Source organism: Fukomys damarensis, unplaced genomic scaffold, assembly GCF_012274545.1.
Source record: "Fukomys damarensis isolate Sample0158 unplaced genomic scaffold, DMR_v1.0_HiC HiC_scaffold_38, whole genome shotgun sequence".
Classification (NCBI taxonomy): Eukaryota; Metazoa; Chordata; class Mammalia; order Rodentia; family Bathyergidae; genus Fukomys; species Fukomys damarensis.
The window spans coordinates 74,452,740-74,472,532 of record NW_022900950.1 but is presented as its reverse complement, the minus strand read 5'-3'; the positions used below and the strand labels follow the sequence as shown (position 1 = coordinate 74,472,532).

Below are 19,793 nucleotides of genomic sequence, written 5' to 3'. Positions count from 1 at the left end.
GAGTAGACAGGACAACTGGAAAAGGCCCCTTCCACCGTGGTTCCAAGGTCTTGGAGTCAAACCTGCGAATATAAACCAGTTCTCCCGGCGTATAGGGCAGTGGCTGTAGAGGTTTCTCATGAGGAAGGGTCAGAGATCCTCTAACCTGGTCTTGTAGTTGAGACTGTATTTCAAGTAAAGCTCTCAGAGACTTAAGCAACCTCAGATGAAAGAATTTCTCCTTTAATTCCATGTCTATATGGGGAACCAAGGGCGGAGTACGCTCACAGACAATTTGGAAGGGTGACAGATTCAGAGGAGGCTTGGGAGTACATCGAATACACAACAGAGCAAAAGGGAGAAGCTCCACCCAACTTAATTCAGTCTCTAGGCTCAATTTAGTTAAAATCTCTTTTAGTGTTCTGTTAGCTCTTTCTACCTGTCCTGAACTTTGAGGTCTGTAAGCACAATGTAAATTTCATCTAATTCCAATGCTTAGGCTAATCAGTTTAGACACTTTAGCCGTGAAGGCTGGGCCATTGTCGGACCCCAGGGCTAAGGGCAAGCCAAAACGGGGAACTATCTCAGTCAGGAGCTTTTTACTGTTACCTCAGCTGTTTCCTTTTTAGTAGGGTATGCTTCCACCCACCCTGAGAATGTGTCTATGAAAACTAACAGATATTTGTAACCATAAACGCCTAGTTTCATTTCGGTGAAGTCCACTTCCCAGTGTTCTCCGGGAGTCAGTCCCCTATATTGGACCCCTGGGGGCCCAGTTACCAGATTCGCGTTTACCTTGAGGCAGGTGGGGCACCGTCTCACTTTGTCCCGGGCCTTCTGGGCTAATTCTCTGCTGACAAAGTGGGGCCGTAGCAGGGCCATCATCCACTTTTCTCCTAGGTGGGTGGATTCATGGAGCTCATTTAGCAAGGTGTCAGCCACCGCGGCTGGCGGAACGACCTTCCCTTCATCTGTCGTCCACCATCCATGCTTTCCTTTGGTCCAGTGGTTCTTACTCATCTCCGTTATTTCTTCCTCTGTGTATTCAGGCCTCTCTGGGAGCACGGGTGTAGGTAGCAGCACCATTTGTTTCCCCACTGATTTTTGGGCAGCTTGCTTTGCTGCCTGGTCAACTGTGTTGTTTCCAATCACTTCAGGGCTGGAATTCCTTTGATGTCCACGGCAGTGAATGATGGCAACCTCCCTTGGCAGCCAAATAGCTTGCAGCAGAGCCAATATCTCAACTTTGTTTTTAATCTCTTTCCCGTCTGATGTTAAAAGTCCTCTATTCTGGTAAATTTCTCCATGTACATGGGCAATAGCAAAAGCATAATGGCTATCAGTGAAAGTATTTCAAAGGGTGCGGTTCCCCCCTCCATAGCCTCATGCAGGGGTGTGGCAATTTCAGCAAAGCTAGGTATACAGATTCTGCAGTATCCTATGGCCCCCAGAAACTCATGCACCTGCTTCTTTGAGCTGGGCGTGGGGATCTGAAGGATCGCTGACACCCTGGATTCAGCTAACTTTCTTTTTCCTTTTTCAAGAACATAACCCAAGTAAGTTACCTTGGTTTTGCAGAGCTGGGCTTTCTTCCAGGACAATGGATATCCCAGACCTTGTAGGGCCTCCAGGAGTCCCTCGGTGGCTGTGAGACATTTTTTCTCGGTTGTGGTCGCCACTAAGAGGTCGTCTACATACTGGAGAACAGTTGCATAGGGAAAAGCTTTCCTTACCTCTTGTAGATCTCTGCTGAGAGCCTCCCCGAACAGTGTGGGGGAGTTCTTAAATCTTAAAGCCTTGTGGGAATTGAGTCCATGTCAATTGTCCAATAGTTCCAGTGCCCGGGTCTGTCCATTCAAATGCAAAGAGCGGCTGGCTTACTGGTGCCAGGGGCAGGCTGAAAAATGCATCTCTGAGATCAAGAACTGAATACCATACATGTGTAGGCGGAATGAGGCTCAGCAGTGTGTAGGGGTTCGGTACCATCGGGTGGATGGTCTCCACCCGGCTGTTTACCTCCCACAAGTCCTGTACCGGCCTGTAGTCTGATGTGCCAGGTTTCTTTACAGGCAGCAAGGGTGTGTTCCAGGCTGACTGACATGGGATCAATATTCCAGCATCTAAAAGTTGGTGGATGTGTTCAGATATTTTTATCTTAGCCTCCAAGCGAAGAGGATATTGTCGGACCTGAACAGGGGTGGCAGAGGCCAACAATTGGACTATTATAGGGACTTGATGTTTTGCCAGTCCCGGTAAGTTTGTTTCAGCCCATACCTGAGGAATTTTTCTTGCAAATAGTCCCATTTTTGTTCTGGAGAATTTTCTTCTTCTCCAATTAGTTTAAATTCTTCTTATTTCCCCATTTCATTTTTCTCCCCTTCTGTATAAAACCTTCTTCTGCCATCATCATTATATTTGCCCTTGCCATCTTTTTAGTTATTCTATCTTCGGGTGGATCCCTGTTTGTGAACACCTTCATTGCTACACTTATCAATTTTTCCCTATTTTCTCCTTCAAAGCCCTCAATTCTCTGTAAATTTTTCCGAATATCTATCTGGGGCCGACTGAGTTACAAAAGCCAGATTAATTGCCTGCCTGTTTGCTGAAGCGTCTGGGTCAATTAGAGTGTATGTGCGGTACGCCTCCAGTAAACGCTCCAGGAAGGCAGAGGGGGATTCCTCAGGCCCTTGTAGGACCTCGCTTACCTTGCTCAAATTGGTAGGCTTGCGAGCGGCTCCCCTAAGGCCGGTCAGGAGATGCTGACAGTAGTTGCGAAGAGTTTCCCTACCTCCGGTGGAATTCGATTCCCATTTGGGACGGGAGATGGGGAGTTGTGCTTCAACTCGGGCCTGTTGTTGTTGGTCGTCAACAAGCCCCTCAGCTCTCCCTAGCACTGACCGAATAGCATGTCTTCTAATTCTTTCTCATTCCTCGGATGTGAACAGAGCCTGTAAAAGTTGCTGACAATCATCCCAGGTGGGGTAATGGGTATTAAACACAGACTCGAGGAGGGAGATTAGGGCTTGCGGCTTCTCAGAAAACAGGGGATTCTGGTGCTTCCAGTTATATAAATCACTTGTAGAGAAAGGAACGTATACATAATGACCTTGTTCTGTTTCTCTCAATGGGAGCACAGGGACTGGGTCCCGTCTCTCCTGGAGCGCCTCCAGGGGCCCATAAGTAGAGCCCCCTCGGGTACGGGAAGGAGAGGTGGTGGAATCCGGGATCTCCCCTTCTTTCGGGGGAGATGGGTAGATGGACTTAACTTTTGCCTCCCCAGGGATGGTTCTGCATACGGAGGGGGTCTTAACCCGGGGTCAGTAGGCTCTAAGGGGTCCGGCTCCTGGGAGAACACCGGCCTGGGTGCCTGTCGCTTTGCGGACTTTGTCCCATTTGGCACCATTACCAGAATACGAGAACTGGTGCGCAGGGAGCAGTGCTGCAGCCATGCCGGAGGTTCTTCACAGGCCTGGGCCCAGACATTAATACAAGGGAATTGGTCAGGGTGGCCAGGGTGTTCAATGACCTTTGCCCATACTGCCCAACAAAGTCTTGGTTCGAAAGAACCTTCAGCTGGCCAGCCCACTCCGAAGGCGGGCCACTCCAAGTTGCAGAGGGTTCGGAGTTTCCCTCGAGAAAACTTCATTCCATATTCATCTTGCTGCTCAGGGGAAAAAGCCAATTTAAAGCTAGTGAGAAAACAGCCCAATGGGGTATTTTTGGAGCTTGATCCTCCCATCTTGTTCCGAGGAATGAATGTAAGGTTAACACTCAACAGACAGGACACAGGCGCCACACAAAAGAAAAAGAACCTAGATTCTACCCGGAATCCTCGTCAGGGCCGGGGTCAGGTGAGGCTTCCCGGCTCGTCAGCCACCTCTATCCTGACATCACATGGTTGCAACCGATTCAAAACTTACCTCTATCCTGACATCACATGGTTTCAACTGATTCAAAACTTACCTCCGGAGGCTTTTCAGGTCTATGTCTGAGAATCTCCTGCTGGATCCTGCGACAGAGAATCTCGGCCGGATTTACAGTTCCCACTTGGGGATCTCACTGGGGCCTCCAAGATGTAAGACTTAAGTCTCACTTTTACTCCTGGGGCGTGAACAGCCAAGAGGCTTCCACGATGCTGGGCTCAGAAGCTCAGCGAGGCTCCAGGAGCTTGTCGGACAGCGAGAGTCACCCAGGAAGGAACACACCAGGCAAGTTGGCAAATAGACCTTTATTAGTCTGGCCAGAGGGCACTCCCCAAGCCAAGTAGCTCAGAGAGGTGGCTAGCTCAGAAACAGAGGCCACTTTATATAGGGCTGAGGGGGGGTTTACACTTAAAACTTACAGGAAGAGGACAAAGGCAAAGAATCAGTTGATCTGAGCTAGTGCTCATCAAGCATATACTTGACCGTCACGTACAAATGATCAGCAGAGCGATTATCCATTATTCCATTTACAACTTAGATTATAATGTTCAGAACATTCAACTACAGGCAAGTAAGGAGTGGCGTGATTTGTGTTGGGTCTCTGTGTTCACTACAGTTTCCATTTAGTTTCCCAGCTACTTCAAAGCAGTTACCTAACAATTCACAATTAATCATTAGTTATCCTATAAGGGATGGGGGGGAGCGACAGTCTCTAGGTCGTTTGCTGGTCAACATGGAGTCGCTCTGGTTCAGTCAGGCTCTTACAGGTACTCAGGTTCAGAGCCTGCTGAATCTGTCACTAACTTCCTTAGTTTAACCACAGACATTTAGAGGAGTACAAGATTTCAAATTAAATACTTAGGAATTAAAATAATTCCCAGTTGGGGATGTTATTGAGCTTTTATGTTGCTTAAAACTATTCTTAGATATTTTACTAAAGTCCTTTAATAACTGAGGTAATAAAAGTCAATCTGGCTTAGTTCAACTGAAAATGTTTTCTAAACTTTCCTCAGAAAACTAACACCCATATACTGACCTCCTACTGTCTTTCTAGCATTTCTAGTCTCTATCAGATCTGAAATTCACCTCATCATAAATAATCACATATGTTGGTTTTAAGGTAACTTTGTTAAGTTTCAGACATTTTGGCTTTATCTGTATGACCTTAATTCTCCAACTTTATAGTCTGATTTCCCTTCTCCAGCTAGACAAGTAGCTGTCCCCATTACGGGAAATATAATAAATGGAGGGGACTATATCTGGTAATGGCTCCATTCTCCTGCAGTTCTCAGCTCTGGGATTTTGTCATATTAGTGTCTTCATGGGTAGTAAGGTATGTGTCAAGTGATTTGTTACAAACAGTAGTTGAAAGTTAAATTTTTATCAACTTCAGTGTGTAAAATATTTAAACTGGGTAGGTCCAAGGTAATCTCCATAACTTCCCCTCTAATTGCATTAAAGTATGCCTTCTGGACTGAGGGATTAAAGGCAGTTTCAGAGGGCAAACAAGACTGCTTACACTCTGGATATCAGTGAACTTGATATTTGAGAACTGGCTCTGATTCCAAATGTACTTATTATTTAAAAAAATAACGAGCAATCATTTGGTGAGGCAGTCTGATGCAATGGTTGCAGTGCCTGCAGTCTGAGTTTGAATCCTGGCTCACTCACTTAATGGCTGCAGGAGCCAGGCAAGTTCTCCAGACTGCTGAGTGACTTTACTGCAAATCGGGATGGTCAGGGACAATACTCCTTCCTTCATGGTGACACAGAAGAAGTGTACCAGACAACATCTGGAGCTTCAAATATTAATATCCTTCCCTTTACTAACATGTAAGCAACTTTTCTGGAGATCCAAAGTTATTTCAGTAAAAAAAGATTTTCTTATACTTAATATTGGGCATTATATGTATTTTCATATCATTTGAAATGATTTTTATTTTTTGAGTGACAAATATACAGTAGAATACACACCAAAGTCATTAGTGTACCTCTTCCTCATCCCTGAAGCACCCATACACTTAGTAGTACACTCACAGTGCCATCTGAATTGTAATAGGGCATGTCTACCCCTGAAAACACCATACAATTAACTTCTGACACCCACTGACTAACCAGAGCAGCCACCCAGAGGTCACAAGTGTGAGAGATCAGAATTTAAAATGTGCGAAGTAGCACAATGTGTGGGCAGAGTCCAAGCCACCCAACCAGGAGGATGAGGTACATAGGATGATCGCTTGGTCATGGAGTTCAAGGCCAACCTGGGGAATACAGCAAGAGCCTAATTAAAAAAAAAAAAAAATATATATATATATATATATACATACATATATATATATATATATATGACAAATTGTACACACTTGGTATGTAAGATGATAATTTAACAAAAACTGTGAATATGGACAAAGATAAAAGAAAAATGTTGGAAAGACAAACTTTAAAGTGAAGGGACATTTTCACAAATAAAAAGAAACTGAAAGTCAGGCTAGTCTTTCAGTCATTTGGACACTTCTGAAAATCTTCAAAACCAGCAACTAGTATATTCTTAGATGCCACGCTACATTTAGTAAGTTGGGCTTCTAAAAACTTTAATACCCAAATCTTACCTATTATATCTAAAATGCAACTCAAAATCTTTCTTTCAAAGAGATAAATTAACAACTCTCTTATAGGAAAAGAAAAACACTAATCTTAGTTCTTAAACAAGTTTCTTGAAATCTTAATTTTCCATTAAATTTAGTTTACTTCCCTTGCGGTATGGATATGAGTTATTACCTGATTTTCATAATCAGACTATGCTACTGGTTTTCTAGAACAATGACAAGTTAGTGATGAATGAGGAAGTATTTTTGTCTGTGAATCCTTTCATACACTACCTTCCCACATACAACATACAGTTAAAATTTCACAACTCAGAACATCCAACATCGGAGTCTTGCAATTTGCAAAGTCAAGACTGGTAGATAGAGTCTCTCCCCACTGATTAGTGTTGAGAGGCACTCTTCCTGGGAAGCTCACTAATTCTGTCCAAGCCATTACTCAATTTGGAGGGGCCCTGGGTTAATCACTAATGAGGTCTTAGTTAAGCTCACCAACAAGCTTATCAATCCACTGGCCAAGTGCCAATTTTGATCTCATCTAACTTATCAAAGCATTTCCAAAAGTCAGGGCTTGTTCCCTCCTCTCGACCCCTGGCACCACGAAGTGCACTATCTTAATTCTCCTCTTTGGTCATCTTTTTGCTGTGGTCTCCTTGCTGATTCGCCTCATCTCCCAACTCCAAACCCTACCTACAGTGCCCAAAATTCAGTGAGAAAGCTTCTTCTCCTACATTTACTTCCTTGTGATCTCTTCCAGTCTTCTGGATTTAAAACTCACTTCCACCCTCAGAACTCTGACATATATGTTTCTAACCTGCTTTTTTCTTAACGTCAGTACTTCTAACTACATACATGTCATTTTCAGAGATTAAACAGGAACCTTAAACTCAGTAAACTACTGGAAACTGATGGAGTCTGGAGCAAACTCCCAAGAAGGTAATAGAAAAGCACTTCTAGTTTCCACCCCTTTCTGCTCACAGCAATTAATTATTCAAGCCAAATATCTAAGGAGTCAGTTTTAACTCTTCTTTTTCTCTCATACCTATATCCAAGGTATCAGACCTTACCAAATCTGCCCTCAAAATATACCCAGGGTCAAATCAGTACTCCCCACTTCCACTGCTACATCCCTGGCCTACACTAGCACTCTGTTTCACCTGGATTATCCCAAGTTCTTTCCAGCTGGTCTTCACTTCTCTCCAGGACACAAACTCCTAGCTCCATACAGCACCCAGAGCTATCCCCTGTAGAATCATCAAATCAAGTCATCTTCTAATCAAAACTCTTCAATATCTCCTAGTATCAAACTACTAACATCACATGATTTGGCCTCAACTCCTACTAGCCCATACTTGGCTGACTGCTTCAGCCCGACTGCTTCTTTAAAAGCACTAACACTACCTCTGTTTTAGGGCCTTTGCACTTCTGCTGGAAACACTGGTCTAATACCAACTCACAGGGCACCCTCCTTCACCAAGAGGCTTTCTTATGATGTGTCAAACAGCAAGCCCCTAACTCCCACACTGGAACACCCATTATCTTTTACTGTTCTCAGAGCAGTTACCAGGGGAGGCATGTATAGGATACATATTTTTGTTATTCCTGATTACACCATTAACTTCATGAGAGCAACATTTTGTTTACTTCTACAAATCAGGACCTGAATAGTAGATGCTCACTAAGTATTTACTGAATCAATGAACGAATGGACTTGCTGAATGAACCACTGGACTTAGGAATCAACACCACATAGACAATGAAGCTGCATAGCAACTCGTTTATTTTAAAATTAAATTTAGTGAGTGTTTGCTTACTCTTACTATGTTAGACTTTCTAGACAAAGACAAAAGATATGGTACAAACCCTGCCATCTCATTGGAGAGACAAAACATATGTTAACATAAAAGGTGAACTTGGTACCAAAGTAAGACAACAGGTATCAGAAAAATTCAGAATGGACTAAGTCTATAAGAACCAAGTAGGAAGGAAAAAGCACTACTTGAACTCTGGAACACACAGCTTCAATGAATCAACATCCAATGAGAACCAAATTCACAATGGTCACTACTCTAGATGCAAAGACACGGCAGTGATGGAAACAGAGTCCCTGGCCATAGAGACGCACATTCCAGGGGACTTGGGTGCAGGGAACGGGGGGGGGGGGGGGTTACTGATAGAAAATAAAACAAATGCCAGGTAGTGATAAGTGCTGAAAAGAATTAACAAGTGAATTGGGGTTTTGGTTTTTCATTCAAAGGCAGAATAAGAGGAACACAGTGATGGGTCACAGTTGCTACTCCGGATGAAGTATGCAGGGAAAGCTTTCTGAGGAGATAGTGTAAGCTATGTTGCAGGGGGACTGGTGTGTTTAATTAAACTGTAGTAAATAAAATTAATGCATACTGGAACTATAAAGCAAGAACTGTACGGGTACGATCTCATTTAATCTAGGCATTATCATTTTAAGTGCTACATCACAGATGAGAAAACCAGAACAAAGAAGCATGTCATTTTGTTGCTAGGAATATGGTTAGGACTATGTACACTTCCAGAGACAATACTTAACTCTATAGTAAATGCAAATAGCTATATGCAATTTATTAGAGATTTAGAATTTATTTTAATACTGTTTTCTAAAAGATTTCTTTAAAGAAATACTTTTCAAAAGTTATTTCAGAAATTACTTCATAGATGAAGGCAGGGCAGGGGTAAGGGAAAAAATGAGAATCAAGACTTGTCATGTAGAGGTCCAAGATCCCAACAATGAATGTAACTGTACTGTATCCCTAAAATGTACCAATAAACTCAATTAAAGCTGAAAAAAAAAGAAATTACTATATAGAAATAAGTTGTCAACCTGTAATTTCCTATAGGATAAAATGGATGAACAGCCTTTATTATATTTCACTTATTTCCTAATGCCACTTAAAATCTCTTGTCACTGTACCTCCTTTTCAACTATTGTTTGAAGAGCACATAGAATCAAAAAGAAATCACTCTTATACTCATTTTGCTTTCTCATGACACCTGAAAAGAACATTATTCGTTTGAATCATTTTTCTGTTTTAAAAAAGATGCTGCTGGAGATTTAGCTCAGTGGTGCTGCTTCTGCCCCACAAGGTCTTGAGTTCAATCCCCGTTATGGGGAAAAATATAAAAGAGATGCTATAATAGCAGTACTAGGGAAGAGGGAAGCTAATTGGGGTTAAACAACGGATTCGACAAAGAGAAATCTCTGATCATACTATCTTCTTTCCACCCTGTCATGCAAGGACTCTAGACGGCTTTAGTGCTGAGGATGTTACACCTTACGCAAAACTTTGCCCATAGCTGCTGGGCTTCCTTAACAAAAGTCTTCAAAGAAACAAACCTCCCATCTTATGGGAAAAACAGCTGTGAATCTGCACAGCACCAGAGCCCTACTACCCCTCACTGCTACGAGAGAGGAGCCTGACTGAAAGTGGCGCAGGTGGACCACTGCAATTCAGAGAGAAGAGGCCAACAGAACACATGACTTGTGAGGAACACTCAGGATTCTGTAATCGTGTCAGCTCTTCTCTTACATTACTCCTTCCCTATGTAACATAATACGGCCTAACATGTGCCTTCTTGACATAATCTTTTAATTTTTAAAATGGGCCCCAGTTATCAAGCTGTATTATTTAAGTATATGCTACTGCATTTATTCCTACAGTGTCAAGAGTATAGTTGAGAGACAATTAGCCTATTTGTAGCAAATGACACAAAATCTCTACATTACTGACACTCAAACTTCAAGACTTTGGAAGGCTATGCTTAAAAACTGTACAATAACAAACAAACCAGAAGTTAGCCTTCTACTGCAGCTACTAAGATAATGGAGCATTTAATACTTTTTAAAAATAAATTTTCAAATGATTAGGCCAAAATGAATTAGAATGCTTTTGGAAAAAGCTCCAAAAACGTTTCATGTATACTTTTAAAGAAACAAACTGAAAATCTGATGTGTTCTGTGAATTCTGGTACCTTAAAATTCACATCTTGTTTCAATAGCCAGCTGTCCATAAGAATGTCTTTTCTTGTGTTTTGAGACAGACTCTATGTTGTCCAAGCTGACCCTGAACTCGCAGTCTCCTGCCTCAGCCTGTCTATGCGGAGTATCAGAAGCAAAATTATTACCCTAAGAGGCCTCCACATCCCTCCCCACTGTAAATACCTTGCAAAGTCATTAACCTCCTCACCGCCCCTCTGCCTCTCTATAATTACCACAGTCAGAGCTGATTATGTGCCAATTTTCTCCTGCTGGCAGGCTGGGTCAGTACCTTCTCAGTTCTCCACTGTACGGCACACCTAATCCATTATCAGGGCTTAGTTCCAATAATTTTTACCTGAGGATTTGGTTAGAAATGCAGAGTTCTCCGAGCTCTCCTTGTGATTCCCATTATGCTGAAGTATGGAGCCCAGCACTCAGAATTTCAAACAAGCAAGCCAGCTGACACGCAGTACGTTGGTCTGTTCTGGGGAGCTCCTGCTGTACAGAGGCGTTTTCCCATCCTAACACGGACCCCCGCGTCCTGCTTCCAGGTCTGTTACTCTACCTCACTGCCCTCTTGTCCACCAGCCCTGTTATCCACCTTCTCTTGGGCTTTGGCATGCCTAACTCTCTCAGTATCCTATGTGCTTCTAGCCCTTTGCGTGCCACTGTGCACAATCCCATGGAGTGATTACATGTCCCATTAGCAATCTCTTCCAGACAAGCTGTCTAGCTCCACTAAGGCACAATCACGTAATACTTACAGTGCAATAAATACAAATCACGTAATACTTACAGTGCAATAAAATCGACTGCATAAGCCCCCTACCTATGCTGATGTAGAGAGGTGGAGTATAGTCATAAAAGTACGCAAAGGTGTATGGCTGTTTTTTCGCAGCAATGCCTAAAGCTGGCAATGTGAATTGGGTTTGGGAATTTATAGTTGGACAAAGTGCCAGAACAGTGTGAGGGAAGATAAAAAAAAAAAAGACGTATTAGACTAGGTATAACAGCACCCACCTAGGGATGAACTCCTTCACCTCTACTTTATCCTTTCATCTTTCACACCCCATTCCACTCAGCCATCCCAAATTTGTGTAGCCACTCTTTGGACGTTGCTATCGCTCAGGAAGCAACGCTTCTGGAATCTCACCTTTAAGTAAGCCAGACCAGTAACCACCAGCTTCTTTTACACGTCACTCCACCTGATCAGCAGCAAATCTCCTCGTAAGGGGGTCAGAGGGACGTAGAGTCTCCATGCCCCTTCCCATCCTAGTCATTCGACTTCTAACAAGATGCACACCAGGGCTAATTGTGGTGGTTTACCGCCAACTCTCACCTCTACCCCTCAGCCCAAATTCTAAGTAGTACAAGTTTTGAAGGAATGAAATCATGTACCAACTTTGCACCAAAGAAACAGTGAATTCATTCAGACTATCACTGTGGAAATGTCTGCATTTAAAATAATTCTTCCTAAAGATAAAAAGTATTCATGATAGCTTGTTTATAAATTTATACATTATAGTTTATACATTATAGCTGTTCATTACAAAAGAATCTCAATCCAGAATTATTTAATGTATGTGCATATAATAAACATATACTTAAAACTTTCATTTGTGATAACAGTACTGACTATGCTCTAGCTAAAAAGTAAAAAAAATTTTTTGGGGGGGGTATCAGGGAGCTTGTGCTTGCAAGGCAAGTGCACAGCCACTGAGTTAAAAAATCTCCTGCCCAAAAGTAAATATTAAAATGAATGCAAAGATTGGTCAGTGTGTATTAGTTACAGTTAGAAGGAGTGAGTTCTAAAGTGCTACTGCACAAGTAAATGACTACAGGTCATGATAACTATGTATTTCAGACATGCTAGAAGACAGGATTTGGAATATTTACACCACAAAGAAATGACAAGTGTTCAAGGAGATGGATATGTGTATCTTGAATGAACATCTCACAGTGTCTATACACAGACTGAAACATTACATGGCACCTCATGAATAAATACAATTTTTAATGTGTCAATACAAATAATGAATTTAGATTTGAATAATTAAATAATCCTTGAAAAACATTCTCCATACATTTAAAAGGTCCAAGGTAGACATTTGGTAAAAATTGGCCTGAAAAAGTCACCATCAAATCAGTGCTGCCTCTGACTGAGCTTCTAAATGTTTTAGTACAATATGAACACATTATATTGTATTTCTATAGAGTATGCAGACAAAATTTTCATCATATGCTACCCATATTCTAGGGCAGAATGACAGAAGTAGAAGAGATATCAAATTTTAAGTCCTTAACCTGGAATTTCTTCTTTTCCTTTGTGGCACCACAGGCTCGCAACCATGTGCCCACACCTGTTTGTTTTTAAATTGCTCAGGCTCCTCCCAAGGAGCCAAGATAACAGGTATGCACCACTACACTACGGAAATTCAACTTTTAAAAATCAACCACTGTGAGCCACAAACTGCACTGTATGCACAGTGGTATCACTCTCTTAGTAAAAGCAGAAGAAATGATAAATGAATGATAAACTGTAAACAAAACAAACAAATAACATAGGGAAATTAAGGACATCGGGTGTTTTAACTCTCAAATCAGCTAAGCACAATGGGCCACACCTGTAATCCCAGCACTCTGGGAAGCTGAGGCAAGAGAATCCCAAGTGGATTCCAGCCTGGGAGAGACCCTGTCTCAAAATAAAAAATAAAAAGGGCTGAGGATGTCACTCAGTGCAAAGGACAAATAAAACCAACACCCTAATATTACAATACTTTTTCCTGCCACAGAAATGTAGAAATCTTTCTTCTAGTCCTAGCTCTAACATGAGTGACACTAATTTATTCACCAAACATTTACTAAAAGCCTCTGTTATGTGCCAAGCACTGTTGTTGGCAGGCCTGGCTATAAGGCAATGAATGAGAATTCTCGCCCTCGGTCAAATTGCACAGGCTCCTGGCACAGCTGTGGAATACTGGGTAATTCCATAACATCCTCCAGGACGCGGATCCAGGGCACTCCTGCTATACTAGGATCCTGTGATCACACTCAGTGCCCACAGACAAGGGGTTCTTATGACTGAGGAAACTAAGGACCAAGGGATTCTTATGAAACCTAAGGCTTCAGGGAATCCTATACTCCCTAAACTTAAATACAAAATTTGGTAGTTTTGTGTATGTGTAAATTTTTCTCGACAAAGGGTCTGCAGATGGAAAAACTCAAAATTATGGATTTTTGTTTTGGGTTTTCCACGGGAATGTTCTATTTCAGCTGCATCTAGTGAGCAAGGTAAGTTCTCTAAATGTGACAACTAATGTCACAAGAAATTTCAACCATGTGGAGCTGGTATTTGCTTCTGTTGCACATTTCTGATTTAATATTTTAATAACAAGTACCATAACCACATTCATTAAAAATAATATGCAGCAGAGGGGCTGGGGATTTAGCTTAGTGGTTCTGACACCTATCTTGCAAGCGCAAGATCCTGAGTTCGATCCCCAGTACAAAAAAATTTAAAAATTAAAATAAATAAACGTAGCTTACAAATCAAACAGTAATTTGAATTATTTGGAGATTAAATTTTTTAACATTTAAAATACAAAATTATTTTTTATTTATAAATAGAAATGTCTTTACTACAGAAAAATAAACAAAAAAATCTTAATATCAAGATCACTGTCATCTCTTCTTATCCAGCTGTTGCTCCTATCTTTAAAAAAAAGTCAGGAATAGTGGTACACACCTATAATCTCAGCATTTGGGAGGCTGAGGCAGGAGGACTGCCATGAGTTGGAGGCCAGCCCAGGGTACACAGTAAGTTTTAAAAGCCCTTGATCTACATAGTGAATCCCTGTCTCAAAAGGACAAACAAAACAAAACAAAACCACCTAAGGGCTGGAGATTTAGCTCAGTGGTTCTACTGCCTGCCTTGCAAGCGCAAGGTCCAGAGTTCTGTCCCAGATACCCCAACCAAAAAAAACCAAAAACCAAAAACAACAAAACCAAAAAACCAAACCACCGAATGAATCTACCTAGAACATTAATATATGAGGCAATGACATATATATAAATCTGATTGCTGAGCACGAGTTTAAGCAGGGCCTCTCTCAGAACAGACTGAGAAAGGAATCCAGTGAAAACTCAAATATCTGGAAGAAACGAACGTTACAATGTCATTACCTGTGCCACAGCGACACCAGCTGGCCAGTCAAGTTATGGCAACTGCATTTAATTCGCTATCACTTGGAGTTTATGTAAGACTAACACTTTTTGAAATGTGTTTTATATAGTTGTATTAAATTAAAAAAATATAAGATTTAAAACTTCAAATAGATATACAAGGAAGATATACAAATCATCATTCAGTTTTACATGTAAGATCACTGCACTAGTCTAATACTAAGTGAAACATTTAACATTTATTTTCTCTGAAATTTTCTTTCCTTTTTTTTTCCCGGTACCAGAGATCGAATTCAGGACTTTGCGCTTGTGAGGCAGGCGGGGGGACCACTGAGCTAAATCCCCGGCCCTGAAATTTTCTATTAAAACAAAAAAATGGACTTGAGATTAAGCACAACTTATTATTTACTGCTCAAGAAAATAAGGGAGAAAATGAGGCAACATTTAGATAAACATATGCCTAATGGATCTTGAGTGCAATATATGCAAAAGAGTTAAGTGATAGTTTAAAAATATTGTTTTCCTTTGGGCAGAAAGGAAGTATGTAGCTTAATTTTAAATATGTACATAAGAGACTCTCGTGATACGCATACTTTTAATAAGAGCAGGTACAAACAAGTTTAACAATAGTCCATTTCTTTCTCTACAGGTATGCGGCATAATGCACTAGCGGAAGTGGGCTAGGGCTGCTTCCGGCCTCCTCTAAGTTCCCAGCCAGCAAAGACAGCCTTCAAGACAACTCCTTTTTCCCTTCTCTACTTCCCCATACAAATAAAATAACACGGCAGGGGAATTTCCACAAAGAGAAGCTGGTATTAAATAATGAGTAAATCTTCAAAGCAGCAAGATATTAGCTTTGAGGACATAAGCAGTAAACTTTTTTATTCCATTAAGTTTATTGGTATATTTTAGGTACACAGTATGATCACATTTATCACTGGGAATTTGTTCCTGTACAAGACATATATTTTGGTTCTTGTTTTATCCCATTCTCCTTCCTTCCCTTCCACCCCTCCACCCCTCCCTATTTATAAAAACTTTGTTTTTGTTTTTTCTTTCTTTTCTCATATTATTTTAAAGAATTTTTTCAATGCTAGTTAAAGGCAAAGATGGTTAACTAAAGACTCACACTTGAGCCTAGGCTACAAAGTCACCCCAAAAAAGAACAAAGATACAGAAATTAGTTACCAAGTATCAGGGTGGCGAGGACATTTGCACCAGTCTTAATTACTGTAGTAATATATGCATGATACTGTTTCAACAATTGGCAAAAAGACCAGAAATAAGCAGAGTCCATAAACATCCTCACACACACAACTGGTCATCTGATTAACAGCAGAAGCACCTCGCGAAAAAGTGACAATCTTTTTCCTCTTCCCTCCAAGCTTTGAGGTATGACAGACAAAACTGTAAATAAGTGCATGGTGTACAATGTAATTTTTTTTGAGACAGAGTCTTGCTAGGTAGCTCAGGCTGGTCTCACCCTGAACTTATTATGTAGCCTAGGCTGGCCTCTCACAGTGATCCTCCTGCCTCAGCCTCCTGCGTACTGGGATTACAGGTGTGCACCACCATGCCCACCTGTGATTTTCTTTTATATTTAATATACTGTGAAGTAATTACTACAATCAAGCTAAGTAACATATCACCTCACATGGTAACCATTTGTGTCTGTGTGTGGTGAGAACACCTAGATTTACTCTCATAAATTTCAATTATATAATACATTGTTGTTATTATTATTACTTTTTTAGAGATGGGGATTTAGTTCAGTAAGTTGACAAATTGCCTATGCTGGGCTCAAACTTGTGATTATCCTGCCTCAACCTCCCAGGGTTCTGGGATTACAGGCATATACCATGCCATGCTCAATTTCATTTTCTTAAAAGACAAAAAAAGGGTAGCTTTTCAATAAACACTGGTGGTCAAGTGGATGGTCATTCATGTGGGGGAAACTAACCACGACCCCTTCTTCACATTGTACGAGTATTAATTTATTTAATTCATAAAACTAAAAATGAGAAGCAAAACAAAACTTTAGAACAGTGTCTATTTACTATTGGGTAGGCAAAGATTTCTTAAATGAGACACAAAAATCACTTCATAAGGAAACAGCAATATACTGGACTTCATTAAAATAAACAATTATCATTCACTAGAAGTATTATTAATAGTACAAAATACAGACTAGAAGATATCTGTGCTATGTCCAAATGACTCATACTCAAAATACACAAAGCCCACAAATAAGTTAGAAAAAGGCACATACCCAGTAGAAAATGGATAAATGACTTGAAAAGCTAATTCATAAAAGATAATATCCAAATGGTGCAGAAAAATATGAAATGTGCTCAACATCTTTAGTCACAGGGGAAACCATAATGGAAACAGGTGTGGCAGTGCACATGTGTGATTCCGGCACTCAGGAGGCCGAGGCAGAAAGCTACATAGGACAGCCTGTCTCAAAACACAAAACAGACCAAAAATCCCACAATAGGATACCATTATGTCTTCATCAGAAGGGCTAAAATTAAGGCGTAAAATCCTAGAACTCTTGTTTATTGCTGATAAAATCGTCAGCTAGTTCAACCACTTGCCAAACAGTCAAGCGCTCATGACTGGCACTTTTGGGTAAAACACTCAACAGAAGTAGCACAATAAAAAGAATGAAATACTGCCATAAACAGCAAGGTGAATAAATCTCACAGATGCACTGCAGAGTGAGGATTCCGATGACACATACTGCAGGAACTGTGAAAAGCAGTCTCGGATGGGTTTAGATTAGTGGTGGGAAGGAGGGGTACACTGCCTAGGACTGGGAATGAGGGAGCCTCCTGAGGTCCTGTAATGTTCTACAACTTCATGTGGGTGAAGGTTCCCCTGAGCTGTACACTTCACATCTGTAAAGCTATTTGCCAATAACAAAGAACGGCAAGGAAAAGAAGAGGCTCAAGTTGGCAGGTGACTTTTTCAACACTAAATGCGACTTTTCATGTGTGCTCAAAACAGAATTTGTGCTATCACTAAGCACACCCTCAGCCCCTACACTTTATACTCATTGCGTCTCTCTTGACAGAGGTCTTTGGCTTTGACCAGATTTGTCTTTTAGTATGCTGGCTCCTTGATGGCAGGTATTTTTGTCCACTGCTATATACCCGGTGCCTTGCCTGATATATAACATATACTCAATACAGAATAAAATTGTAAAAGGAGCTACAAGCTTGGTGTAATGAATATAAAAACAGAAATTTATAAAGTAATTGGTAAAGGCTAATAAGGATGGTATTGAATTTCCTTATTTCACAAGTGTATCTTCAACTAAAACTTGAAGTAAAAATTTCCTTTGTGTGCTCAGAATCAAGAATCTCCTAGAATCACTCTATTTTTAGCCACAGGTACTCAGAATCCACATTAAGGCACTTGTAAGTAAAAAAAGACCATTATGGCTTAGATGGATGTGGTCTGAACCTGGCAAAACTCATGAAAACCTGGTTGTTAAAGTAGCAGGTGTTAGGAAATGAGGCCTTTAAGAGGGATAAATGTCTTTCTCTGTGACTGAATTAGGTCTCTCAAGTGGTTATTAAAACACCCTACTCCTTCTGTCCCCACCTCGCTTCCACATGCATGTGTCACTCATGCAAGCATTCCCACCATGTGATACCATCCATTACGGTGCACTGAGCACCACGAGGCCCTTGACAGATGTAGCTGCCTGACCTTGAAATTCCTGCCTCCAGAACTGTAAGTTAAATAAACCTCTTTCTTTATAAATTATCCAAGGCTCAGGTATTCTGTTACAGCAACAGAAAACAGATTAAGACATGTACTTCAAGCCTGAAGACACATTAGTTCTTTTCAAGAGACTGTTGAGACAAAAAAGAAATTAAATTCAATTGAATTTTCTAATATTAATTAAGCTATCTATTCTAAAACAGTGGTTTCCAACCACAGGTGAGTTTCTCCCTACCCTGGGGTACATTTAGCAACATATGAAGACATTTTTGCTTTCCACACCTCGAGGGTGCTTCTGCATCAACTAAAAGGGACCGAGAGGTGCTAACCACCCTACAACGCACAACTCAAACCACCCCCGCAACAAAGAATCATCCAGCTCAAACATCAACAGTGTTGATTTAGAGAAATCCTGTGCCAACACTTCACCTTCTGTTAAAGGACTTTATTTTTAAATATATGAAAGAAGGAGTCTTATCTGATAAAATAAAGAATCTTTCAGCCATTACTCTTTCAATAATATGAAAACTACATTTTCCAGTTATAAAGTTATACCAAAAGCCATGGAATAGGACATTTAATATAAGTATCTCCAGAAATAACAATTACATCACTTGTAAGACTCTATTAGGCACATTAACTTATTTAATATTAGTATCTTCATGAAAGTAAAGAAGATTCTCATTACTGAAACAAAAAGATGAGATCAAACAAATACTAACTAAAGTTTATACTGCTAGAAATGGCATAGTGGAAAATTGAACCCAAGCTATCTCTACACCCATGGTGTTCTCATTAAAAGGCACTACATTTAAGTTTCAGCTCAAAGGGATATAAAAAAAAAGCACTGAGCCAGGGACACAGGTGTGACTTAGTGGTAGAGTCTGCACATTTAGCATGTAGATAGCTCTAGCCTCAATCCTCGGCTTAAAAAAAAACAATACCCGTTTCTTTTCTAAGTCACATGACAATTTAAAAAGTAAACAGCAAACCAGGACCAGGTACTTTGGAATTACGTACTAATGACATGTAGGAAAGAGATTAGACAGCACCAATTTTTAAAAGGATGACCTATTTTTAATATTTGTTCTTATTACAACTAAAATTAAGTAGTTTTATAACGATAAATGCCCAAATCATCAGACATACTCTCACTCTGGTATATTAATGAAATAAACAAAAAAAGCATATGGCCCTGTAACTTAATCTTGACAAATAATTCTCATAACCCATTTTGTCATCCTGTACAGTAACATTAGATTCCTAGCTGAAGCACTTTATGAAAATATTTCTATATTAAATTTTGTCTATTACTTTCCTCTCAACATTTAAAGGTTTTTCGTCATTCTTTACATTAATAGA

At 40.5% G+C, this 19,793-nt stretch overlaps 2 protein-coding genes across 8 annotated transcripts in view; both read right to left on the bottom strand.

Annotated features, from left to right (window-relative positions):
- Positions 1-3,807, bottom strand: LOC104864729. Of its 2 annotated transcripts, none has more exons than XM_019207992.2 (2): positions 2,685-3,807; positions 1-62 (listed from the first exon to the last, which is right to left on the bottom strand). In XM_019207992.2, exon 1 carries the CDS (start codon positions 3,716-3,718, stop codon positions 3,101-3,103), a length of 618 nt encoding a protein of 205 aa, XP_019063537.1. In that variant the 5' UTR covers positions 3,719-3,807; the 3' UTR covers positions 1-62; positions 2,685-3,100. The 2 variants fall into 2 exon arrangements, 1 of the variants encoding a protein (XP_019063537.1); XR_002025479.2 differs by having other exon boundaries at positions 2-62; positions 775-3,807.
- Positions 1-19,793, bottom strand: part of Arfip1 (ADP ribosylation factor interacting protein 1) — a 120,135-nt gene that overhangs the window by 51,381 nt on the left and 48,961 nt on the right. The window lies entirely within an intron of this gene.